Below are 27,977 nucleotides of genomic sequence, written 5' to 3' on the forward strand. Positions count from 1 at the left end.
AGTTTGGCACTCAAAATCGTAGCTTTCAGAAGAGATCGTTTGATAAGTTTCATTGGCTGGAGTATTCGCTTTCCACAAATAAGGCATATTGTTTCTATTGCTTTCTTTTCATCAGTGAAGTTAATCTGCCTGGCTCTTCTGCATTAGTCAAGAAAGGATTTGACAATTGGAAAAGAATAAATCAAGGAAAAAATTGTTCATTCCTTACTCATGTTGGTTCTGCAGCTACATCACCACAAACTATGTGCTTAAAACGTGCAGAAGATTTGATGAGACCAGTTGGGCATATAGACAAAGTGATGCATTCTCAAACGATTATTGAGAACGAGAGGAATCGACTGCGCTTGAAGACCTCGATCACAAGCGTCCGATGGCTTGCACTTCAAGGTTGTGCTTTTAGAGGTCATGATGAGTCTTCATCTTCATCGAATCGTGGGAATTTTATTGAATTGGTGAAGGCTTTTGCAAATATGAATTTTTCGCCCCGTGCAGCGCTGAATTCCCACAATCCGACCAGCTTCTTCCCTCACCAACACTCTTTTGACACTTAGAATGTATGAGGCTCACAAGTGTTATGCACGAATCAAAGTTCACACGCAGCGGACATCAACATGAACAACCTTAAGCAACACACAACGATTTACGGGAACACCACGCCCCAACCTTTAATTTTATTCCCACAATAAAATTACAAGGACCTATCTCTATGCTCAAGGCTCGTGCACAACTCTCTTGCTGTCCAGCTCACAGCCAATTACAATATATAAATGTGATAGACAACCCCCATCACTAGGCAAAAACCGTCTACACGGCTGAGACTAACTGTCGGGCAGTTTTTCGCCCCACTAACTCAAAACTGCCCATCGTGGGTTGTGGCAGTTGGCGCCCAGCAACTGCTTCACTCTGCTCCCACTGATCCAGCCATCGACATCTCCAGAGCTAACCTCTAGAACTCATCTCCAGAGCTTATCCCCAGAGCTGGTATGCTCTGACCTCCCCGCGCTGGTCTGCTCTGACCTCGCAAAGCTGGTATGCTCTGACCTCGCCGAGCTGGTCTGCTCTGACCTTCCGCTGGTCTGCTCTGGAATCCAGAGCTGGTATGCTCTGACCTCGCAGAGCTGGTCTGCTCTGACCTTCCGCTGGTCTGCTCTGGCATCCAGAGCTGGTCTGCTCTGACTTCTCGATCTGGCTCAAGATTAGAATATATGAAGTAAGAATGGTGATCACTGAGTTGATTGTCGAGTTGCACCTCGCTCTCCAGTTCTTTTGGCGATCGTCAAATTCATTACTCACTTCTTCACGAACTCGGCGATCCACGAGGCGGTCGCCCAGTTAATCTTCTCGTGATCACTTTGTTTCTCACTCATTTATCTCTATTCTCGATCCTCATACACATACTACCATTGACTTTCTTACGTAACATTCAAATGTGCATCAATTGATCAAAATTGTACTCATACGTGACACCAATGCAATATAACAAAATCCAATCAAAAGATATCACATAGGTGCCCAATTCAACACATGCACGATATCACAAATTTTTAAATTATGCAATTTCAAGAATACCCATCTAAATCTAAACTTTTTAAATTATGCAAGTTCAAGAATACTCACCTAAATCTAAACACGGGTATTGATGATAGAGAATACCTGACTAATTGAGCGTAATAAGCACCGCATAAGGCAAATAATTGGAGTTCATATACTCCCTACATCCCATAAAAACATTTATAGTATGGAACGACACAGATTTTAAAAAATTCTGTAAAATATAGTATGAGTGGAGAAAGTGTTTAGTGGGAAAATTATTACTATAAATGATGTATGCATATTTTTATGGGATGGATGAAAAATGAAAACTATACATATTTTTATATGACGGAAGGAGTACTATAATATATCTTTTTTTTTAGGTAAATACTACAATGATCTAAAGACACAAATGGTATAATATTTCTAAAAGAAATAAGTGTTGAATACATGTTTTTGGAGAATAAATATAGAAAGCAGGATAGATAGTCAACATTCCAAATAGAAGCACAGAAGCTGCTATATTCCATACAGATCTGACAACACAACACTCCTTAGTAATCACGACAATTAAGTCATTGCATTGTACAAAAATTACACATCGGATGCTGTGTAGGAAGACACAGATGATACGCAGGGAAACCAATATCTACTTCTACCATCTTTGTGTCCATTATCAATCATGGCAAGACCTTCCTGTATTATCCAACATATACAGAAAAGCTCGTTATACTCGTTCGGAATTGGAGTTTTAAGCATCTAAATAGACGAAATGGCAGCAACAACTTACTTCTAGTAAAGTTTCGAGGGCATCAGTTGCGCGTCCAGATGTCCAAGAGAGCCGTCTCTGAACTTCATCGACTGTCACAAAGCCTTGACCCTAAGGATACAGCACAACAAATCGTTACATAAAGATTAAGTACTAGAAGTTATAGCTAACAATAACGAAAGCACACACTATAACATACACACAACCTCTAACAAGAGGATACTAAGGACACACGTCAATTTACAATCATTAGGCAGGGGTAAGACGAGAGTAGGATCAACAAGATGCTCCCTAGAGATACTCCTTAGTTGGTGGGATCCCCAAATTTTAGTAACCAACTTAAGGCGGTGTTAGTTTTGACAATGACAAGCAACCAAAACCATGAATAGAAAGTTTGATAGCATATATTCATACTGCGCCTATTTAGGAAATGATAAAATGTGGCTCAAGAAGACATGTGAAGTGCAAAATACATATAGAGAATGAAAGTGATAAAATCAAGAATACAGAAGCAAAATTCGTCAATGACTCAAAGGGGAAACCTGTGCTAGCTCCAAAATTTCATTGTGGTCTTTATTCAATTCTGTGGGGACAGATCTAACAAGCTTCTTCTTGCCAAGAGATATCACCTCAAAACCATTCCCGAGCACCTGAATAACAATTTTAAGTGTTTAATAGTGTAAATCTCAATGATATTAATAAAATAAAACAAAATAAAATAAAATAAAAAAGATGACAAAAAATCTCAAACACACACACACACACACACATATATATATATATATATATAGGGAATGGCTACCGTGAAAACACCTCTTAAAATAAAAATAAAAACGTTTTTCAATGTATGAATTTAATATAGAACACGTATGAATTCATCCAACAAGATTACGAATTGTGAAAAATAAATTTTTGCTACCTTTGGGATTCAAACTCAGGACCATGAATTCATCCAACAGGGTTACGAATCAACCGTAGATCTTGATGATCTAAGGGCTGAAAATTGTTTATATTTTATATTTTAAGAAGTGTTTTTATTTTAGTCCTCCCCTATATATATATGGGTAGGTTATAGTAAAAACCGCAATTTAAAATAAGAACACTGCACTGAAGTGTAAAGTTACTGCATTCGTTGTGCACTTAATTGCACTCGATGGTGATGATGATGACGATAATAATAATATCGCTCCCTCTAGGATTCGAACCCAGATAGTGCATTCATCCATCAAGATGATGCATCCACCGTAGATCTTCATAATCTAAAGGTTGGAAATCGTTCTCCGCTCTTATTATAAATTAAAATTCTCATTTGAATCTCTCCCTATATATATATATATATAGAAAATGAGGCAAATCAAATATATGCATGCAGACAGATGTGCACATAAATATAAAATTGGGCGAGAGAAGAGATCTCATGTTGTATCATAATTCATAAGTTTAGGAGAAAGAAAGGCTTGTATTGTGCTAATGAGAAAATAAACCACAATTTTTGTTCCAATAGAGAAATTTATTTTGGAAAGCAATCAAATATAGCTTGTCACTTGATAATTGTTTCCATCCAAGTTCATTGCTAAAATTAATTAGACAACCATTTAACAAAGACTTGTGGGGTATTCAACATATTCCACTAACATAACATCAGCAATAAGATCAAGACCAAATTACCTTCAGCTTACTTATGGCACGCAAACAATCATCCTGAGAGATAGCCTCACGAGTTCCTTTCCTTCTTTGACCAAGCAGTTTACAAAGTTCTTCCAAGCTGATCAGACCTCCATTGTGAGGTCTAGTGGCCAAGCAAATATCAACAATTTGCACACCTGTCTAGATCCAGATTGATTACAGTTAGAAGTGAAATAACAGAGACTGCCTATACATAATAGAAACATGAAAACGAAAATGTTATGAATAAAATAAAATACACCATGGAGTGAAACTAGATACTTCTCAAAATACAATAGTGACAGGCAATAATATAAATGTGGCAACTGGCAACCAACTTTGTGCAAGAGATCAACAAAGAAGTGAGGTACCAACCAAGTTCGTAATAGAAGTCACCAATGCCCAATAGCTCAGCCCAGAAACCCTTGTTAGAAGCCAGAGGATCAACTCCTACTTTGGCACACATCTCATGAAATTGCGACCGAAATGCTGGATTTTTGCGAATGTCATTCTATCGAGCCACACAGAATGATGAGACAAGCTAATACTTCAAATATTTCGATAAAGAATTAGGGGAATCAATTATAGCAAAAGAGTGTGAAGTAACTTTAACCAGAAGCTGCAAAGATGAAATAGTATTTCTTATTTGGTATCGTGAAAGTTACGGCACAGAAGGCAATAAACTTTTCAATTCTTTAAAAGATTCACCAAATTCGTCTGACTTTCTGAGTGAAAAAAATAAGGTAGAGGGAGTTATCACCTTTTGATGCATATATTTCTTTTCTTTTTTTAACCTAGACCAAACAATAAGGAGCTGAAGTGGGATTTCTCATATATTGTGTTTTACTCGACATCTTATCATACATTCCAACCAACAAGACCTTTAGCCGTCTTATTTTACCATTTTCACACTTTTTCAGAAAAACTAAAACAACATAATCAGTTACAATCCCTGGATAGACTTCGAGTGATTAATTAGCACAGTTCCAGCTCAATTTAACTATAAACTAATTAGTTTCTTCGAAATAGTGTCATCTTGCACCACACAAGAGCTATTGAGATATAAATTACTCAAAGAAAATGTTACTGATAAAAGCTAGACAGAAGAATAACTAAAATCAAGAGAAGACATAATATAATAACTATTCAAAGGGTTAATATCACTATCTAGATAAAAGTTTGCTGTTTTTAAGTAATAGACCACACTTTTAATATTGACATAATAATACCCAATATTTTTTTATTTATTTTCAAATCCAGATTGGCCCACTTTTTCTATACCAATAATCGCATTGGCCACTGAAAATTTGGGTGGAATTGAGTCAGATGATGTTGTTTCTAGTTGACATGGAAATTTGAAATCTACTTCATTATTTTTCAGTCGAGAATTAATTCCACACAAATTTCTGGTTGCCAACACGAGTATCCTGTAATGGAAAGGTGGACCCAGCCTAGTTTGATGAAATTAATTAGCATGCATTTTTTTTTTGTCAATATTGAAAATATGGTTTATTTCTGAAAAAGAAAAGAGGACCTTGTGTTTGCGGGCAAAATCTTCTAGCTGAGAACGAAATGTAGCGAGTTGTTCTTTCATGAGATCCGTCCGCAATTTTGCCACATTTTCTCCAAGCAATCGGTATTGATCCTTTAATTATCCAAAAATATATATCAAAATAAATATAGACCCAAAGAAAAAGAAAGATTCACGTTTATATATAAAAATAGAGAGAAAGAGCAGGAAGAACCCTAGCAGCGGCGGCATTCTGCAAACCTCCAATTCCAGGTCTACGCCTCATTATGTTATTCTATATCAATTGAGCTTTGCACAGAAACTTTTCTTTCTGCTGAAACCAGGAGAAGACAATAGAGATCAAACTAGGTACTGGAGTAAAAATATTATTTAAAATAAAAGAAAATTTCAGGAAACACTCATAATTCCAAAATCAAAACGAAAATGTGTGGATTTTCATCACTTTATATACTTAGCCATCAGATGAGCATTCGGCCAGTTCTGTGAGCCACAGAAACTGAAAATTCGAGGATTTTCAAACAGAACTGGACACAGAGCCAGGTTCGTTCAGTTTTTGGTTTTTATGTACTTGCAAACATTGTGTTTGGAGCTTCTTTTTCTTCTGTGTCCTATTGATTCTTATATAAACAAGCCAAATAACAAAATAAAATGAAAACTAACTAAATTCAATCAACAACAACCCAAAAACACTTGTAAAAAGTCGAGAACTGTGAAATGAGATCAATTTTGTCACTACTTTGATTAGGGACTAAAACTAACAAGTAATCAGCAGGCAGCCCAGAAAATATCTTTGATTTTGCAATAAATAGGAAAGCACTTAACCCAGGCATTCAAATCCCTGTTTTATCGGCAGCGCAAAAAGGTAATAATCAATTATCTATTCAAGGGACGAAGATATCGAACCTGAGAGTATTGAAAGCTGATACTTTTCACGACATGGCAGCGGCGGCGTGGCGGCGAGGTGGAGATGGATGCGACGATTTGGGCAATAAATATGGGAATTGGGTGACTGTGTGCGAGTGCGAGAGAGTGGTGCGGTTGCTAAACATGAAACAAATTAATTACTAATTATTTAATTAAATCTAACAAATGCGAAGGGGGAAGGGAGAGGCGACGCGAGTCTGTGACTGTGACGGAGGGAAGGGGTTTTGTATGCGTATATGCGCGCGAGTGAATGTATCGATTGGATTCGCAGGTAGAGAGATATTGGGAAGCGAAATCGGCACTTCGGTGTAGGGATGTCAATGGGTGGGTTTTACCCGGACCAGAACCAGAACCGTTCATTACCCGTTGAGCTATAAGCAACGGTTCTGGTTCTGGTTCTAGACCCGACCCATTTAGACCCTAAACCTGACGGGTCCAAATCCGATCCGATCCGATCCGTTTGTTATGGGTCCAGACCGACCCGTTTTGCTGCTGACCCGCCACGGGCGCCACCCCACCCACACCCCCACCTCCAATTTTTTTTTTCTCCCCAAACCCCACCCACCCCCTCACCCCCCACCCCACCCCACGACCCCCCCCCCCCCCCCCAAAAAAAAATTATTTTTTATTTTTTCTTAAATTTTTCTCCCCACCCCCTCAACCTCAACCCCACCCACCCCTCCCCCCCTCGAAAAAATTATTTTTTATTTTTTAAAAAAGTTTTCTCCACACCCCCACTAAAAAATTAGTAGTATTATCCTTGATTCTTGAAAATGGAATGTATGTGAAATACATGCAGCAGCAGAAGATAGTAAAAAAGGCAACAAAATTTTCTCAAACTCAGTAGCCAATCTACAACTGTAGCAGACTAGCAGATGAATATAGTCATCCTCCTCTATTGGCAATTTGGCATATTCTGATCATACTTCACAGACACACACACAATAATGGAAATCATGACAAGAAATGAAGGATGAAATCACCTGCTACAAGGCAGAGTCATCTGCTGATTACTCAATGAAGCAGACAACATTTTCTCAAAGAGAAAGGGAAATAATTTCTCAGAACTCCAAACTATTGCAAAAAAATGGATGCAGACAAAACAAGAAGCTCCCAACTCTTCAAGAAAATAAAACAGAACAAAATAAAATGGATTTGATATTAAAGGATTGGTTTAGTCTTTCATAGAGTTCAAGAATCAAGTTCTCTCCCTTGACAAACAGAGGAAGACAAAGTTGGAGATGGTGAAGGGAAGTAGCTGCGACTGCAACTGGTACATTTTGAGAATTCATCCACGCTCAAATCATCATACTTCTCATCAACAAAGCAGTTTTCAGCATTCAACCAAATAAGCTAACCAAAGCAACACAAACTGGATTTGGGAATGCATTTTTTGAGTAAATTATTGGGTAAAACTTCAATTAGCTCCTTATCTGCTTCCTTTATGAAAATTCAATTTGGGGCATTTTGGCAGAAGCTTCTAAATTTCCAGAATTAAATTAATTCAGAGTAGGTGAGCTTTTTGTTTAAGGAAGGACAGCTTAGCGGTGCTGGAGGGTTTACCTTGAGGAGTGCAGGAGCAGCTTCGCGGCGCGGCGGCGGCGTGCGGCGGAGAGCGTAGGAACTCCCGGCGCGGCGGCGTGCGGCGGAGAGGGCAGGAACTCCCGGAGCGGCGGAGAGCAGCGAATTCCGGAGAGCGCGACAACAATCAGCAGCGAGGCGACACCAATCGGCGGCGGAGGCGGAGGAATTGAGGTGAGCGTGAAGCGGCTGCGACGCTGCGTGCAGATCCAATTTTCAAATTCAGACGAGAATTGAGATTTGAGCGTTTGAGACCATGGGCTTTTTTGGTCTTTTTTGGGCTTTTTTAAGTTTGGTAATGGATATTATTGGGTCTATAGATCTGATAAGACCCATGGGTAATTAACCTACCCAAAACCATTTTATTTATCATTTAATGGTCCGGTCCGGTGTGGATCTAATAAGCAATGGATCGGTTCTGGTTCCGAAACCGTAACAATTTTAATGGTTCTGGTCCGGGTAAAATCCGCTCATTGACATCCCTACTTCGGTGAATGCGGAAGATGACGAAAGAGGGAAGGGTACTATTCTTTTTATTTGCAAATTGGCCCCTGCAATTTCTGGTTTCTGGACATTTGGAGTCCAAATTGGATGTTGGCTTTCTTAGAGCATCAACAACCGTGCACCCATAGTGGGTGTCCCCACTTCTATTGCACCCAGTCCAGCAATGGTATTGCACCCGCCCGGACTCAATAGATTTTAATTTCATTTTCTTTTTACTTTTATTCTTTTTTCAATTTAAATTAAACAACTTCAATTTTAACAACATAAAATTTATTCAATTAAAAATCCAAACATTACAAATAAAAAAAACAACAAATATTTAAAACATCCAATTTTCGAAAAATTTAAAGCCGTCGAACTACGGGTCAACCGGACCAAAGCGTGCCCATAGATGCTCAACCAAATCATCACGGAGGCGAGCATGCAATCGTGCATCCTTCAAGCTTGCATTCCGTGCCAAATAGGCGGCGAACTCCGGTGGTGCTCCGGAATTGAATTGTGTTTGAGGAGGAGAACTTGGTCCCTCACCGCCGTCACCATCAAAATTACTTGCATTTCCACCTTCATCCTCAATGATCATGTTGTGCAATATGATGCATGCAAACATGATCGAACTCATTTGCTCTGCCTTCCACAAACGCGACGGTCCTCTGATTATACCCCACCGAGCCTGAAGAACACCGAAAGCTCGTTCCACATCCTTCCTTGCAGCTTCTTGCATCACCTTGAACCTCCGCTTCTTCTCATCGTTCGAAAACTGGAAGCTCTTCACGAACACCGGCCAGTCCGGATAGATGCCGTCTGTTAAGTAGTATCATCGAGTGTGGTGAGAATTGTTGGCGAGGAAGTGCACAGCCGCTTCATGCCCCACTAAAACATCGTTGAATAGCGTGGACTGGTGGAGCACGTTGATGTCGTTGTTGGACCCAGCGACTCCAAAAAATGCATGCCAAATCCACAAATCTTGTGAAGCAACGGCCTCTAATATAATTGTTGGCTCGCCTTGATCCCCTCGAGTGTAGGCGTCGTGCCAAGCCACGGGGAAATTCTTCCATCCCCAATGCATGCAGTCTAGGCTCCCCAACATTCCCGGGAACCCATGGCGGGCTTCGTGCATTGCAGTGATGCGTTGCACATCGGCAGCTGTTGGCCGCCTCAAATACGTGCCGCCAAAGATACGAACGACGGCCTTGCAGAATTTCTTCAAGCATTCCAACGCCGTCGTCTCTCCTATACGGATATATTCGTCACAACAATCAGCAGCAGTTCTGTATGCCAATTGTTGAACAGCGGCAGTGCACTTCTGGATCGGGGAGAAGCTTAAGCGGCCAATAGCATTCGGACGTTGTTGGAAGTAAGGATCGACTTCTAGCGCATTGACAATGCGTAGAAACAACTCTCGGCTCATGCGAAATCGACGGCGAAAGAATTGTGGCTCATAAACAGGATCGACAGAAAAATAATCGCGATGGAGGCGCTCGGCTCCACCTTCACGGTCACGACGAACCACTATCCGCTTTTTCCTCGGGCGTGGTGGAGGTGGATCGAAACGATATGAACTTGCCACTGTCATAAAATTCACAGCACATCTCATAAAAAATAAATCGGGGGCTTGAGTAGGATCAAGAATAGGAGGAAGTTGTGCGGGATCAACATGAACTTCTTCGTCGGATGAAGAATTTGAGGAAGAATAATTGTTGGAAGAATTGGTGGATGAAGACATTTTCTTTAAGAATTGAAGAGAAAATGAGTAGTTTGATATAGTGTTTGTGATTGAGGAAGGGGATATATGATTTTATATAGGTGAAAAGGAAAAAAAAATATATTAAAATTGGCCGAATTCGACCGTTGAGAAGGCAACGGTCATTTGAATTCGACCGTTGAGAATTTTTCCCGGCCACTTAAATTCTTTAACTTCTGGATGCAGAGTCCGAAGTTCCATGAGCTAGTGGAGGAAACATGGATAGAAAAATTGGATACGAAAGCTCAACTAAATTTCTCCATGAAGCTCAAAAAGCTACAACAAGTCCTTAGGAATTTCAACAATAAGGATTGTGCCCACCTAATGGAGAGAGCAAGTGTAGCAAGATTGAAGCTTAATGCAATACAAGAGATGCTTGATAAAGATCCTTGTAACACTGCACTCAAGGAAGATGAAATAGGCGCACGAAAGGAGGCCCTCCTCCTTGACTTGGCCGAAAAGGACTTCCTCAAGCAAAAAGCCAAATGCCAACATTTAAACTTTGTGGATAAAAATTTCAAATATTTTTTCTCCATAGTTAAGAAAAGAAATATCACTAACTCTATCTCTTTCTTATGCAAGGATAATGGAGAGGAGACTAGAGACATGAATGAGATAATATCACTTTTTGGCGACCACTATAAGGATCTCTTTGGCACGGAAACACAGTCGGACCCCATTGAGTGGAGTGCTTTTGAGGAGGGGCCGAGACTTCAACTTTGCGAGAAGGATGCAATGGTTGCCCCCATCTCAGACCAAGAAATCAAGGATGCATTGTGGGACATTGGCAACAAAAAAACGTCGGGTCCCGATGGTTTCTCGGCAGCTTTCTTTAAGAAGGAATGGGCGACGGTTAAGATTGAATTACTTGAGGCAGTCCACGAGTTTTTTAACTATGGGCTGATCCTTAAGGAATTAAATCATACCATCGTCACTCTCATACCAAAAATCAACCACAACCCGTCAGTGGGCGACTTCAGGCCGATTGCATGCACTAATGTGCTCTACAAGATCATCACAAAGATCCTTACCAATCGAATGCAGTCTTCTCTCAATAATATAATTCATTATTCTCAATCTTCTTTCGTCAAAGGCCGCTCTATTACTGATAATATCTTTTTGGTCCAGGAATTGATTAGGAAGTACGAGAGGAAGAGGATTTCACCAAGATGCAAGTTGAAGATCGACCTTCAAAAAGCATATGACTCGATCTCATGGACCTTCTTGGGACGGGTGCTTGTCGGCCTTGGCTTCCACACAACTTTTATCCAATGGATAATGACGTGTGTTACCTCGGCCACTTTCACCTTAGCCATCAATGGAAAACACCACCATTTTATTAAAGGCAAAAGAGGCTTACGGCAAGGGGACCCGATGTCACCAACGCTCTTTCTCTTTTGCATGGAGTACTTAGCGAGGCTACTCCAACTTCGCACGAGAGAGAAGGAATTCAATTTCCACCCGAAATGTGAAAGTCTCAAAATCACACATCTCACCTTTGTCGATGACCTACTCATGTTTGGTAGGGGGACCTTGGCTCCATGGAGATCATTGACGACACACTTAAGAAGTTTGCAGGGGCATCGAGACTAAAAATCAACAAAAGAAAATCCCAAATTTTCTTGGCTGGTATGAAAGACACAGAAAGGAAGGAGATCATCGACCTCTTTGGTTTTGAGGTTGGATCACTCCCAATTAAATACTTGGGTATCCCCCTCGCATCCAAGAAGCTCACGGCGGCCCAATATGAACCTCTTATCAAAAAGATCTCCGATGGCATCCTCAACTGGACAGACATCAACCTTTCCATGGCAGGAAGGCTTAAGTTGGCACGAACTGTCCTCCAAGGTACAGAATGTTATTGGCTTCAAATCTTCCCCCTTCCGGCTGTAGTCATCCAAAGACTCAATAGGATCGTGAGAACATTTGTGTGGGGTAAGTAGTGGCGGAGCCAGGATTTTTTTTTGGGGGGGGGGGGCTGAACTGTTACGGGGGTTCGGGGGCGGTAGCCCCCGTTTTTTTTTTTTTTTTTTTGAGGGCATTCAATACATTTTAGACATTTTTTTACTAAAATACAAATATAATAATAATAATAATAATAACAACATTTTCATAGATAATATAGTTCAAAACATTTACTAAATTTTTTTTGGGGGGCATTCAATACATTTTACACATTTTTTTACTAAAATACAAATATAATAATAATAATAACAACATTTTCATAGATAATATAGTTCAAAACATTTACTAAAATTTTTTTTGGGGGCATTCAATACATTTTAGACATTTTTTACTAAAATACAAATATAATAATAACAACATTTTCATAGATAATATAGTTCAAAACATTTACTAAAAATTTTTTTGGGGGCATTCAATACATTTAGACATTTTTTACTAAAATACAAATATAATAATAATAATAACATTTTCATAGATAATATAGTTCAACATTTACTAAAAAAAATTTTGGGGGCATTCAATACATTTTAGACATTTTTTTACTAAAATACAAATATAATAACAATAATAACAACATTTTTAGATATATTATAAAAAAAAAATTCAAAATTTTGGGGTAAGGTAGCGGGACAAGTGGCGTGGAAAAAAGTTTGCCTCCCCAAGGAGGAAGGAGGACTAGCTCTGCGGGACCTTAGCACTTGGAACAAGGCGCTCCTCATAAAAAATCTTGGGAATATCCATTCCAAAGCAGAGTCCTTGTGGATACTTTGGGTTCACACGGAATATATCAAAAAGGACATTTGGACCCTACAACCGCACTCAACAGATTAACCTCTCATCAAGAACATTTGTGGGGTTCGGGACTTACTCATTGAGAAGCATGCAAGTTCCATACTGAAGGCGCAAGAGTCACTCTTTGAGTGGGCAGATTCAAATCTCACGGCAGGGGCTTATGAATGCTTTCGACCTAAAGGTGTGAAAGCATTTTGGCACAAAGCTATTTGGAAACCATATATCCCTCCACGATGCTCTATCACTCTTTGGTTGGCACTCCAACACCGACTCAAAACAGTGGATAGATTGGAAGGAGTGCAAAAATTGTGCTCCATTTGCAAGCTTGATGATCAGACTCACGATCACCTCTTGATAATACTCATGTTTCCACGGTTTTTAGTGTTCTTATGATATTAATTTTATAGGAAATTGAGTTTTGATGATTGTTTTGTGCTTAAATTGCTTTATCTTGAGAAATGTGTTACTTGCTTGAACTTTGATGATTTTTTACACAAATATGGAGTTCGAATTTGGACTGTTGGTCTGAATGAAAGTTGTACTTCGTCTCGATACGAGTTCGGACGAGAAAGATATCGCCGAAATAAGAAATTCGCGCGCAGCAGTGAATAGTGTCCGACGGAAATTTCCGAATTTTCGGGAATTTTCGGGTTTTTTATATTTTCTCAGTATTTTCGAGTTCTAAACTGTATTTATCTCCTGTGCCTATATATAGGTCCTTTCTCTGACCTATTAGACACATCTTTTCACATCTCTTTATCTCTTTTCTCCATCTTTTCAGTTTTAAACTTAGAATTTTATTGTTTTCATAGATTAGCTTTATTTTCCTACAAGATTCAAACTGTCATTCAACATTCTTTCGGGTTTTATCTATTTTATTTATTTCAATTGCTTTGTTTTATTTATGCTTTTATTTTATTTTATGATGTCTAGCTAGTTTTTTTATCTGAACCTAGGGTTTGTACAAAGTTGATTAAATATGTATGTTTGATTTGTTGATATCGATTTGCCCTCCAACTTGTGATTCATGATTCCTGGTGCTTGTTTTCTTGTGAATTGCCTGATCAATAATTTACATGTCTAGCTGTTCAGTTTGAGTCTTGAATGCGATAATTGTTCAGCCGATTCAGGAATGCATGATATAGTGTTAGCCTTGAGTCTTGAATGCGACATGCGAAGCTATAGGAAGCTATTTTTTGTGTGCTATTTGGAGTTAATTTATTCCTTGGAGTCTTGATTGTGAAAATGGGTAAATTAACCTACGTTCATAGGTGTTCGTTAGAGAAGCTTGTGAATAATATAGTGATCTTTCGTCATGGTTGGATTAAATTGGTAATTGAATTAATAAATTGAATGCATGTGTTTGAGTAACGATAGTACATCCCTAGGGTCAGAGTTTTTTTTTATTATTTGAGTTTTTATCCTGTTTTATTTTGTTTTGTTTGTATTTTAGTTTTGTTCTTCGTTCTCGTGGGAGTTTGCCTGAATACTACTAGAGTTTACTCGGGATTACTTAGAGTGATTCATTATAATAGTCCCTGTGGATACGATACTCGACTTGCTGTTTCTGTGCTACAATTACACTGTTTAGTTGCAGTTTTTGTTGCTATAAAAATAGTGATCAACTTTTTGGCGCCGTTGCCTGGGACTGTGTAGAATTTACTTTAATATTTTTGATAGGACTTAGGCATTATTTCAGGCTTTTTTTTTTTATTTTTTTTATTTCATGGCTCCTGATGTTTGACTGATGTATCCCTCAGAGTATAGGCGTATAGTGGAAGATCTGGAAAGATTGCTCGAAGAATTGGACAGGCGTGCTCAGCATCAGTCATATTCAAAGCTGCAGGATGCCGAGGAGAAAGATGAGGAGATTGAGAAAATAGCAGTTGATAAGCCCTCTACTCCAAAGGATGATTTTAGCATCCCTCATATTTCTGCTGCTATAAAGCATGTTTCTATTCCTGCTCCTCCCAAGTCCAACTACAAGCTTGATGCTCCATTCCCCTGCTGCTTGGCCAAGCCACGTAATGATGAAAAAATGACCAAGTTCTTGGAGATCTCTTTGAAGCAGGATGATCCCGATAGCTTTGTTGTTGCTTGTGCTATTGGTTGGCTTACCGTTTCAGAGGTGTTATGGGATTTAGCGGTTTGTCTTCTTTTGATGCCTATCTTTGTTTTCCATCGTGTGGGGATAGGATGAGCCATGAGGTATCGTCGAGCTCTAGACGTTAAATTAAGCACTTGTTGGGAGGTAGCCCAACTGTTTTTCTTTGTTATATTTTTCTTTATTTTAGTTTCTTTTTGTTTCTTTGTTTTGTTTGGAAGTTTAGTGCAGTTGAGCTTGGAAGATGCGGGAACTTGCGCCTTGTCCATACTACCACCATGGAGCATGTGTTTCTGTGAGTAGTGACACACATATCATCATCCATCCAAACTTATTTTCTAACTTATGTTCTGTAATAAGTTTGGGGGAGGGGGGTGAGAGTAGATATGTGTATCACTTTTATTATTTTTGTTGGCTTTATTGTTTTATCTTGCTTGGTTGGTGGTGTGTGATTGTTAGCTCCATTAGATTTCTGGTAAGATGTCAATGATGATTTCTGTGAAAAAAATTTGGAATTTAATTTTCTTTGATGATTTGAGTATAATTGAAACTAATTTGCATAATTCTGTAGTGATTTTGACCTTGACTTTTGGACGTTGAATAAACATGTGAGGATTTGAGCCATAACTGTTTATCATACACAGTTTATTCTTTGTTGTGAGTTTGATTATGCATGTGGTGATCTTCTAGAACTTGCCAAGGTTTCTGTGTCGAGGTTGTTGTTGTGCCCAGGATTAAGAGATGATTTTAGGCCATCTTTTGTTAGCCACATTATTATCCCAAACACTGTCCTTGAAAAAAATTATCCTTCGTTATCCACTTTGAGCCTATTTAGCTTTTATTCTTTAGCCGGATGATAGGGGGTGATGAAGTATATGGGGATCTTTGTGTGGTGAATATCATAGTGGGTTGTGAAAAAGAAGGGATGATATTGTGCTACTATTTACTATAATAAGCTCTAGAAGGTTGTGAAAAAAAAAAGAAAAAAAATTGTTGAAAAAAAGAAAAAAAAAGGGAAAAAAAAAGAAAAAGAAAAAAGTGTGAAGTCGAGTGTACATTGAGAAATTGATTAGAATATCGACTTTGTTTGTTGGAAATAAATGGAAAGCATAAAAGAGTGTTTAGTTCTGTTTTGTGATGATTAAATCCCTTGAGTTGTGTGATTATGGTGGCATAGTCGGGTGGAAGATGAAATGTATTCCATACTTGATTTGTGAAGTTATAAGTGTTGGTGTTCTTAATTATTTTGAGTCACTTAGCATATATTTCCCTACCTTAACCAATGTCCCTACATTATAACCCAAAGAAAAAGACTTTTTTGATCTTAGTCCTGGCACACTATTAGCGATGGAGATTGTAGACGATTGGCAAGCTTATGGTAAGTGATCTATATTGCATTGATTTTCGATGAGAGTATACACGTCCTATTCCATCAATTGAGAGTTGAGTGAAACACATATTTGTGAGATTCAATTGTTTGGAATGTCAAGGTTGATGTTGCTATAGATTGTGTTTATTGGTGAATTTTATGCTTGATTATTGGAGATTTGATAATTCTATCATTCTTTAATTTTTATGAGGCATCTATGATCTAGAATTTTACCCATTCGTGTTATTGATTGTGTTCTTCTCATTATTCGAGGACGAACAATGGCTTAAGTTTGGGGGAGTTGATAACACTCATGTTTCCATAGTTTTTAGTGTTCTTATGATGTTAATTTTATAGAAAATTGAGTGTTTGATGATTGTTTTGTGCTTAAATTGCTTTGTCTTGTGAAATGTGTTACTTGCTTGAACTTTGATGATTTTTTACAGAAATATGGAGTTCGAATTTGGACTGTTGGTCTGAATGAAAGTTGTAGTTCGTCTCGATACGAGTTCGTAGGCGCAAACGGTTCGCAAATCCGAGTTCGGACAAGAAAGATATCGCTGAAACAAGAAAGTCGCGCGCAGCAGTGAATAGTGTCCGACGGAAATTTCCGAATTTTTGGGAATTTTCGGGTTTTTTATATTTTCTCAGTATTTTCGAGTTCTAAACTGTATTTATCTCTTGTGCCTATATATAGGTCCTTTCGCTGACCTATTAGACACATCTTTTCACATCTCTTTACCTCTTTTCTCCATCTTTTCAGTTTTAGACTTAGAATTTTATTGTTTTCATAGATTAGCTTTATTTTCCTACAAGATTCAAACTGTCATTCAACATTCTTCCGGGTTTTATCTATTTTATTTATTTCAATTGCTTTATTTTATTTATGCTTTTATTTTATTTTATGATGTCTAGCTAGTTCTTTTATCTGAATCTAGGGTTTGTACAAAGTTGATTTAATATGTATGTTTGATTTGTTGATATCAATTTGTCCTCCAACTTGTGATTTATGAATCCTGGTGCCTGTTTTCTTGTGAATTACCTGATCAATAATTTACATGTCTAGCTGTTCAGTTTGAGTCTTGAATGCGATAATTGTTCAGCCGATTCAGGAATGCATGATATAGTGTTAGCCTTGAGTCTTGAATGCGACAGGCGAAGCTATAGGAAGCTATTTTTTGTGTGCTATTTGGAGTTAATTTATTCCTTGGAATCTTGAATGTGAAAAGGGGTAAATTAATCTACGTTCATAGGTGTTCGTTAGAGAAGCTTGTGAATAATGTAGTGATCTTTCGTCGGGGTTGGATTAAATTGGTAATTGAATGCATGTGTTTGAGTAACGATAGTATATCCCTAGGGTCAGAGTTTTTTTTATTATTTGAGTTTTTATCCTGTTTTATTTTGTTTTGTGTGGATTTTAGTTTTGTTCTTCGTTCTCGTGGGAGTTTGCCTGAATACTACTAGAGTTTACTCGGGATTACTTAGAGTGATTCGTTATAATAGTCCATGTGGATACGATACTCGACTTGCTGTTTCTGTGCTACGATTACACTGTTTAGTTGCAGTTTTTGTTGCTATAAAAATAGTGATCACCTCTTCTTTAAATGCGAAGGCACTAAAAAGATTTGGGAGGACATCAAGACTTGGATGCGACTCAAGGGACTCATGTCTACAATACCGAGTGGTTTAAAGCACCTCACGGAAAAGAAGAAGGGATCGGCAATCGTGAGCAAGGCTAAACTCCTTGCGCTTGCAATGACGGTAAACCACCTTTGGTTTGCTTGGGATAAGCTTATTTTCGAAGAGGAGGCCTTCGTCGGGACAAAGGTACTTTATGAGATAAAATGTGATATCTTTAGATGTTTGTTTGAGCTCTATCCACCGGAGGAGGTTCGGGCCAACCTTGAATGGAATGGAGTTTCCACTAGGTGGAAATAAGTTGGCCACCTATCGCTAGTCCATGCAGATGCTTTTAAAATCCCCCGCTATATCCGCAGGATGATTCAGCGCTTCCGGGGGCAGGGCTGCGCTGAGCAGCGCTACGGGGCAGGCCTGCGCAGAGCAACGCTACAGGGTAGGGCAGCGGTGAGCAGCACTTTCGGAGCAGGGCATCCGGGGCAAGGCTGCGCGGTGCAGCGTTTCCGGGGCAGGGCTGCGCTGGGCAGCGCTCCTGGGCAGGGCTGCACTGAGCAGCGCTTCCATGGGCAGTGCTGCGCTGGGCAGCGCTTCCAGGGCAGGGCTGCGCTGAGCAACGCTTCCAGGGCTGGGCAACACTCCTGGGCAGGGCTGCACTGCGCAGTGCTTCCGGGGGCAGTGCTGCGCTGGGCAACACTTCCAGGGCAGGGCTGAGCTGTGAAGCGCTTCCGGGCCAGGGCTGCGCTGCACAGGGCAGTGCTTCAGGGCAGGGCTGCGTCGAGTAGCACTTCCAAGCCAGCACTTGACAACACTCAGCAGTTGGAGGGCACACCAGAGGTTGCTAGTGGCGCTGAACTCCTGATAAGTTACGGCCTTGGATGAACCTCATTATCCACAAGGCTAGAGGAATACCACTACGTCACCTATCGCCTAGAGATCTACCGGCAGCACGTAAATGATTGGCTCCAAATTCTCGCTCATCAAGTAAGCTCTGATTTAGATCATGGATCTGTTCCCATCCTCCATGTAACTTCCTTTTTGGAGCGCCATGTTACTGGTCGCTGCCATGTATTGTACCTAAGTTTGTAATAAAAAATTTGGGTGTGTGTGCGGGGATCTGCTCTTGGATGATCCGAGCCAGAGTACCCCAATGGCTTTCGTGACATAATCCTAAACCACAAAACTTAAACACAATAACGAAGATGTCAAGAATGGAAACTGGCACTGCTAAATCATCAAGTAATTATCTATTTAATCTGGAAAACTTGGAAAGATGGGCAAGTTCTAGAGGCCTTCGGCAGTTCTTGGCAGGTACTGAAAGCCCTTGGAAGCTCTCGACGGGAGATCCAGCAGCCACACGGCAGTAGCGACTGAACGCGGTAGTTTTCGATTGCCTTCAGAAGTGTGCCACGACTGATTACCTTGGCCAGCTCTTCAACAGATACCCTGAATGCCCCCACCAGCCTGCGCGCAAAGGAAAAATTCTTGGCAGGGTGCGGCCTACCACATCCCGCCGGTCTTATACTTTTACGTGTTTTGTTACCAGTTCTTGTAAAATCTTGACCATAGCACCATTCACTTTTGGAATGTGCTAAGTATGTACCAAAGTGTTATTTTCATAGAAAAGACACCCCCCTGCCCCCACTTTTCTCATTTGAGACTTATGTTTTGGTGGCTCGTACTCCCTTGGGTATGCCCAAGTATTTTGTACTTCTCCTTTTTTCTTTATTTATTTACTTCGTATTTTCATAAAAAAAAGAGATACAAGATTTTTTTTAAAGCAACTCTCGAAAGGGTGAGGGGTTAGGTAGACCCCCAACCTATAAATAACACATCAATCAGTGTCCCATACAAGACGCTGCCCAAAAGTGACAACGCCCAATAGATGCAACAAGGAGAAACCTAAAACAGACAGAACAAAACCATAATGGGATGAAACCCAAAAATGGCTCCATTCGGAAGATAAAAAAACGAAGTCAAAAAGAAAACAAGCCAAAGCAAACTAGCTATCCACATGAAAACTGAATCTAAAGTTAGGGTAACCAAGTTGATCCATCCTAACCAGAGAAAGAAACTGTCGAGGAGCAGAAGAATAATCAAAAGTAGTCAACGTCTGAAACTGATGCCCTTTCCTTTCTATAAGACCGGCAGGCCGGTCTCCCTCTCTGGGATGTGAGAGAAACGAACACGCCGAAGCTGAGTAAGCAGACGAATCCAAGCAACAATATGACGAATACTAGCATGACCATGACGCCTAGCAGACATGAGCAACACAATCGCCGCCGCATCAATCTCGACCCAGATATGAGAAGAAAATGTGATAGCCAACCTAATACCCTCAAGTAGGGCAGCTAACTCAATATCAAAACTGGAAGTAGCATCACAAGTGGTGCAGAAGGCAATAATGAGGGCTCCAGTATGATCACGAACCACTCTTCCACCTGCCCCACGCTATATGTGTGAATCGAAGGAACCATCAGTGTTCAGCTTCACCCAAGGAGACTCCGGAGGAAGCCAGTGAACCAGAGTGGAATGGAGAGTTTGCCTCACGGGAAGAGCTGGGGGCATGAAATCAACCGGTGGGGCACAATCTCGCCAATGAGAGACAGTGAGCTTCCCCGCCACAACGAGCAAACGAAGAAGTCGAACAACCTGCCAAATCACATGAAAAGCACGGAAAGAAGTAGCCTCGTGCTTATGGCTATTCCTTTTCATACAAAGAAACCACATAACCAAACAAGGTACCAAAAAAGAAATGTACCTCTTGTTCTCCCTAGGGAAAGCTCGCCGCCAGTAACCTAATCTACGTATAATATCAGTGCTCGTGTGATAAGGTGTGTGCACAGTAAAAAACCAAGAGTCAAAATGAGCCCACACAATCAAAGCAGCCTCACTCCACAGGAAAACATGCAGACACGACTCAGACTAGGGAGACACACAACAAAGACACATGGAAGCAAGGGAAATACCCCGCGACTGGAGACACGAATCAACAAGAAGACGACCAAAAAGAAGACGCCACATGAACACAAAAATAGAATGAGTAAGACAATCGCTCTAGATATCAGCAAACAAAGTCTGTCTGGGCAGCCATTTCCGAACAAGATCCCAAGTAGAGGAAGTAGAGAACTCACCGTGGCTGGTCGAATCCCATCGCATTACATCCTCCGTCCCCATCACAATTGGAGTCCGGCTCAAGGCATCAATCAACTCAACAGGAATATCATGCAAGACACGTAACTCATACAAATGAAGCTCATCCCAAGCAAAGTCATGCCAAAACTCACAAACACGGAGAAAAGTGTGACCATTTTCGGGATGACTATATGAACTCAAGGGCGATCCCCGAACCATATGTCATCCCAGAAACTAATCCTACCATTCCCAATGGACCACATAATATGACACTGAGCAGACTCAGAAATACGCATCATACGACGCGTAGGACTCACATGAACAGTATAATGTGAGCGCTGAGGGAAGCGCTCATCACAATAATTAGCCCACATATAACGAGCCCAAAGAGACTCCTTAGTCTGAAACGCCACCACAACTTAAAGCTGAAAGCGCGATCAACCTTAGAGAAACGGCGAATACCAAGACCACCCTCCGCTAAAGGCATGCAAATCTGCTCCCAGCTCACCCAGTGAATCTTCCGCTGCTCATCCGTAGAACCCCAAAAACCTTGTATTCAATTTGAGCAGTGCGTGTATTTTTTTTTGTGAGGCCAAAACACTTTTATGCTTAACCACCAATTTTTCATGTCCACGTTATATATGGGTCAGCACTTTTAATAGCTCTTGATTTAAAAAGTCACTTTATTTTTAAAATTTTGTAGAAATAAAGAAAAGGCTGCTTAAGTTTTTCCTAAAACCAAATAAGCTACTTAGATTTAATTTTTATTTTATTTTATTTTATTTTATTTTATTTTACGATATATAAAATTATTTTCACTTATTAATAAATTTACTTCCATAAATAAAATTTTATAAATTTCAAGCAGCTCATGCGTTTGGACATCAAGAATCCTACCTCTGTCCAAACGCAACTACAAAAAATTTCATGCTATCATTGTTTCTCATTTGATCATTGTATCAATTGTTGTTCTGTTCCTGACCAAACAAAAAAAAAGGGCAACTAACGTCATTTCAAGGAGAAAATCTTGCCTAATGAAGTGAGTTTGAATGTTTCTTATGCTAAGCTAAGCTGATATGCCTGTAGCTTCTTTGGGTATCAAGAATAGAAATGCCACCGGAATAAAAGTGCATAACACTTGGATGATAATGCCCACGAGAAGGTTGTGGAAGCTTCCTGAGGAGATATTCAGAACTGAGGCGAGGCCAGCACCCACGAACGAGCTCACGGTCGAACCCAAGTTGTTGATCGACATAAACAATGCAAATAATGTTCCTTCAATACCAGGTGGGCAGAGTTGCCCAGATAAGATAAGGAATGGCATAAACCTACATCAACAAATGCCAAGATTTTAAATACTAATAATTTCATTGGATTCATTTTCACTAAACTCTATTACTTAAGAAAAAGATTACTGTAACATGATGACTGTGCTGGAAAAGACATAACTAAATACAATATAGGTGGGCATGAATTTAGATATCAGCACGAAACGATTCAATGCAACGATAAGAATAACCTTTATTAAAAAAAAAAAAAAAAACTGTCATGTACGTACTTAAATTGGTTGATTCCATCTGATAGAGCTGATCCGAAGAGCACCATAACCTTGTCTGATATGCCTAGTGAAAGATTAGATCTCGACACCAGAATTGCGTCCAGAAGACTCAACACGGACAAACTAATATGAGCACACCTGAAAATTTTTAAGAATCCCACAAATTAATAATTGGTAACTTACACGGAATGAGGATCTAGAACTGCCAAAAAAAGCCAAGAGGATTCCAGGTCTAAGATCAACATACAGGAGAATCCTGCGCAATTTCATTTTCTTCAAGTAGCGATTATAAATGAAGGTCCCGAACATGAGTCCTAACCACCCTATGACACGAGTGGTGCCTAAGAATGATGCTTCCAATTTGAGAACTTCTGTCTGGTAATAGAACATTATTGTCGAGAGGTTTGGGACAGTCACATGTGCCAGGAAAAACCAAGCCATGGGCCTACACTCCCCAGGAGAAAGTAGGAGCATAAAAGAACCATCAGTTAGTCATGTCACTGATGAGAAAGAACTGACAATAAAAAAAAAATAACAATGCTAGGCTGCAAAGAAACAATCAAATTGGTAATAAACACGTACACTTGTTCTCACGTGCTCAGAAATTTCATATTTCAGTCTTACCAATTTTTTAAATTTCACTTCTATTTTTGGTAGCAGCATCATAATGTATTACCTGACTTCAGCTAGTTTCTGCATTATTATACTGGTTTTTTATATTCAATCTTCGAAAAGATATCACAGTTGTTAACTTCACAACAAGAATCATCATCCACATTTCTTAGTGATTTTACTTGTCGTACTCTACAGCAGAACACTGACAAATATTCATTCTAATAAATGAATACTCAAAGCATATTGCAAGTAAATAGTACATAGGGCAGCTTAAGTGAAAGAAAGACAATTCATTGTTCCAGGTAAAGTACATATAGAGCAGCTTAAGTGAAAAATATTCAACTGAAACTCACTCCAATCTTACACAAACAACCAAATAACTAAATGAGAACGTCATAGTAATTACCTCAAAATGATTGGCTGTCTGAAAGCCCCAAGTAATGAAAATGTGGCAGTTTTCAAAGAATCGAGCCATTTTGCCACAATGAATCCCTGGCCTACAGGCACCTCTGATTCACTAGCAGTTACAGGCTCTTGTTTTGTGCTCTTCTGGCCCCTTCTTCGCCTATGAGTATTTTTTGCAGACTTCTTTGTAGAAATATTGTTATGGCTTCCCAGGTTATCTTCATGGGAATCTTTTCCATTAATTGAGTGGGAGGCTCCATTTGAGCTGGAGTTCTCAGAAAGTACTTTATCTTCTACTGAATTTTCCTCAACTAAACTACATGAAAGGAGCTGTATGGCTGGTAAAATTGAAAAAAGCAAAAATATTTTATCTATCTGTAAATTGTTAAGGGTGTAGCCCCCAAATAAACTGCCACATATTCCTCCAAAAGCCATTGCCATCCAGGATATGGACTGAAGATCACCAGCAAAACTGGCCCTGTTCAAGAGTCACAAGAAATTAATCAATTTGAAGCCAAAATAAAAGAGAAATACACAGAGCTACAACAGTGAGAAATAAAAAAGCCATGGCATGCTTTACAAAACTTGTCATCCCTCATATAATATAGAAGAAAGTTTTTACAACTGACAGATTCGCCAGTACAGCCAATAAAGACACTAAAATGTTCCATGTTGACATGTCAAGTTGGAACTTAGAAGATTAATCTCCGGTTTTGTTTAAATAGAGAGAGAGAGAGAGAGGGAGAGCAAAATTGGAAATTGTCAACTTATTAGGAATTAGCGGCATTAGTCATCATACTCAACAAACGAGATATTCACCCTTCGTCGTGTATTTCACATATGCATTGAGGATCAGTGCTATTATATCACTGTAACCCGCGCATAATCATTTAGGATTCAATTTTGAGCTAAGTTTGTCAAAGGTCAAGGATTAAAAACACACTTATTTTTAAGGTCTCATCCTCTGGTGTCAACAGATTAAGTTCAAGAATTATGTACGTGGCAATAAATATTTTTTTCTTTCTATTTGAGTCTTTAACTATCAGGCTACAGAATATGCTATAATGAAAAAGGGAGCCCCACAACACATTGAAAGACTTGCCTCTCAAATCTTACAGCCTCAGCTATCATGGCATCAATCACAACATCGGCCATTGCAGAGCCCAAATTTTGTACTGTCAAAAGAATCATGAGCGGCAATCTGGAGGTCCTTGAGGATGTATGGATGCCCAAAATAAGCCATGGGAAAAGAGATAGCAATGTGGCAATCATTAAGTAAGGAATCCTTTTTTTTCCTCCAATGGGTATGCAATCTGACAAAATTCTGCACCGCAATCATAATTCAACATTATTTATGTCCTAAATGATGAAGTGCAAATTACAAAATGCTACTTTATCATAATTACATGAGTGAAGTATAACAATAAAGCACCAGTATCTGGAGACCTGCTCGTAACATACTGTACAAAGGAAAACCTTCAATTTGATTCACTAATAATGCAGCTGCTTTTCTCATGAATAACAGTTCTTACTCAACTGAATCATGGACTATACTAGATGCTGATTATTACTACTTGTAGCACATAGTAAGGTGTTTTGATTTTCTATCTTGAATGAATTATTGATACCCTTGAATAAAAGTTTAAATCTACCGTGCCCGCTAATTCTAGCTCTTGTTTTCCATTTTTCTCTTACCCAACAAAATCGACATATGCTGACAACAACGAATTCATATTTAGATAGTGATGAGGTATTAAACGAAGAACCTGAAAAGAAAAAAAGTTGCTGGACTTTCTAGTTTTTATCTTGTAAACATAGCTCCACATAAAGGTAACATCACACTGGAAATAGAGTTGGACCCATACCCATATACTGGTTTGATACTCCAAGGGAAAAAGGCTATTGTTGTCACGAACTGGGATGCTGAAGGTGATAGCATTAGCTTGTCTTTAAGCAGGTATGACACAGCAGTCCAAACAAATGATCTGAAGCCCTGGTTCAACAGAATTATACTCCAAATTTAATTGGAGAACAAATTTCCAGAAAACACGAGAAAGCATATGCAAACATCACAAGGGTGTCAAATCTTCTGTAAGATACCAAGTCATCCCCCGTTATATCCTACTGAAAGATAGATCCTGAAATACGCTTCCCTAATTAAGTGAAAGATTTTAGTTATTTGGAAGCTATATGTGCCTATAGTTTCTTCCCAGAACATAAATCATGTGCCTAATAGTTAAATAATCTTTTATAGGTCAGGGATACATATAAATGTGTGACTAAGTGTCAGTTTGATGGGCTTAAAGGATGGTTTTATTAATAGATAACTCCAGAACATATTACCAGGTAATGACTTCACACGAATGAACAAGAAAATATTTTCAGAACATTTTGTTAGACTGTGTACAGGTATCTCAAGAAACTAGAATATGGTTTCCCTCAACTACTCTGCACAACAACTTGATACCTCTTAATTAAGTTCATATGGTGAATATCCTGTAGTTGATAGTAATCATCTCCATAGTGGCCGAACTATGTAAAAGGGTAACCAGATATACAGCATTCCAGAGAGTATACAAATGGATACTAACCATAGCTATCTTTTAATCTTATCTTGTAATCCATCTACAATGACACTCCATACTTCCCTCCATAGGCCTATTGGCAAATAACTATTTATAATATTTGTGTTAAAGGTCAAGTTAGTTCTTCTTCTTTTTTCTCCTTAAATCTTCTTTTACACAGAACTAGCTATCCCTTAAAGATGACAGGTTTTCTGGATTGCTTTCCTTCATAATGTTAGTGTAATTGACAAACAACTTCAACATCACCGACTTTATGTTGCCAGATAACTTGCTGACAAATAAGAAACTGGCAATCTTGATCATTGTGCTTATATTTGATTGAAACAAATCATCAGGCTCATCACTTTACATGACTACTACAGAGCATGGATCAAGAAACATTCCCCAATTTCTTTCCCCAAAGCAAAGCAACAATAGGATTATGCAACTTAGGAGCAACTCCCTTTACAATCTTTGCTCACAACAATCACCAAATTGGGAAATCAGCTAAACGAACAAATATACCATGCAATCAGAATCTATAAGGTGTGACTCGTAGACAACAAAACACAGGCATATAACACATGAGAGATCACACAGCCAACAAAAAATCTGACAGTAGACGCTCCAGAAACACGATAGCACGCAACAAAAGCTTTCAGAAATGACTAACTCAAATATTTTAGTTAATCACACCTTCTCCGGAGTATGAAAAATGAGGTTACATATAACAAGGAGTACTAGAAATCGCAGCATTCCCTTAACATCACATCAAAAAGAACAGAAAGGAAAAAAATCAATTGAAAAGATAAAAGACACGAAAAAAGTTGGCAACAAACAAAATTAGGGAAAACGAGAGCTAGAAAGGGAACCTGGGTGAAGTAAATGAAGCAAACCAGCCATAGAAACGATGCCCCAAATGCGATCCCTAATTTCTTCAACCAACTTATCATTTTGTTTTTACTTCTTTCTGGTGGAGCGAACGGATTGAATGTTGTTCAACACCCCTCACACGTCGATGATCTCACAAAAGATTTCAGTTGCGGATTCTGAAGAATTCTTTATCTAAAATCTCCATCTTCCGCACATGCATATAAAAAGCGAATGAAATCGCGGAGGAGATTGAGGGGAATTGGATCTTAGGGAAAATTTAGGAGATTACGCATGGAATTTGCTTCATTGTTCGAATTTTATGTTCCTCCCTCTCCTTTTTTTCGTTCAACGGTTTTCTTCTGCGTTCAACGGTTTCTTTTCTTAGTTGTTGACTGTTTGCAATTTTCTCCACTGAAATGTATTTATACCTCTTTTTATATAGTTACTAGTACTACCATTCGTGCGATGCACCACAGATACGAATGTCGGACATAATATTAAATAAATAAATATAAATATTAAATAAAATCAAAATATAAAAAAATAGAAATTATTTAAAATAAAATAAATTCATATCAATTATTCAATAAAGAATTTGAATCTGAAACAAATTTCCACTTTTATATAAAGTGCAATGATAATTATAGTTATTAGTAGTAAATAATTTAAACGTATTATAGACGGAGTATAAAATTAAGATAAATACAAATTAAA

The 27,977-nt window shown here is 39.0% G+C and overlaps 3 protein-coding genes across 7 annotated transcripts; all 3 read right to left on the bottom strand.

The window, feature by feature from the left end:
- Positions 1-1,934: 1,934 nt before the first annotated feature.
- LOC131011594 (vacuolar protein sorting-associated protein 22 homolog 1) lies at positions 1,935-8,482 on the bottom strand. 5 transcript variants are annotated; one of them, XM_057939360.1, is made up of 9 exons: positions 7,986-8,482; positions 6,402-6,539; positions 5,713-5,808; positions 5,502-5,612; positions 4,343-4,478; positions 3,971-4,125; positions 2,845-2,952; positions 2,324-2,413; positions 1,935-2,229 (listed from the first exon to the last, which is right to left on the bottom strand). In XM_057939360.1, exons 3-9 carry the CDS (start codon positions 5,761-5,763, stop codon positions 2,128-2,130), a joined length of 753 nt encoding a protein of 250 aa, XP_057795343.1. In that variant the 5' UTR covers positions 5,764-5,808; positions 6,402-6,539; positions 7,986-8,482; the 3' UTR covers positions 1,935-2,127. The 5 variants fall into 5 exon arrangements, with proteins under 5 accessions (XP_057795343.1, XP_057795345.1, XP_057795346.1 ...); XM_057939362.1 differs by having other exon boundaries at positions 5,713-5,811; XM_057939363.1 differs by lacking the exon at positions 6,402-6,539.
- Positions 8,483-9,321: 839 nt separating this feature from the next.
- Positions 9,322-10,080, bottom strand: LOC131008139 (uncharacterized). The gene has a single exon (XM_057935033.1). The coding sequence runs from the start codon at positions 10,078-10,080 to the stop codon at positions 9,322-9,324; it is 759 nt and encodes a 252-aa protein (XP_057791016.1).
- Positions 10,081-22,083: 12,003 nt separating this feature from the next.
- LOC131011595 (probable folate-biopterin transporter 4) lies at positions 22,084-27,698 on the bottom strand. Its single transcript, XM_057939365.1, has 7 exons — positions 27,263-27,698; positions 25,692-25,819; positions 24,929-25,150; positions 23,828-24,304; positions 23,054-23,251; positions 22,807-22,944; positions 22,084-22,576 (listed from the first exon to the last, which is right to left on the bottom strand). Exons 1-7 carry the CDS (start codon positions 27,341-27,343, stop codon positions 22,315-22,317), a joined length of 1,506 nt encoding a protein of 501 aa, XP_057795348.1. The 5' UTR covers positions 27,344-27,698; the 3' UTR covers positions 22,084-22,314.
- Positions 27,699-27,977: the final 279 nt, after the last annotated feature.

Source organism: Salvia miltiorrhiza, chromosome 2, assembly GCF_028751815.1.
Source record: "Salvia miltiorrhiza cultivar Shanhuang (shh) chromosome 2, IMPLAD_Smil_shh, whole genome shotgun sequence".
Classification (NCBI taxonomy): Eukaryota; Viridiplantae; Streptophyta; class Magnoliopsida; order Lamiales; family Lamiaceae; genus Salvia; species Salvia miltiorrhiza.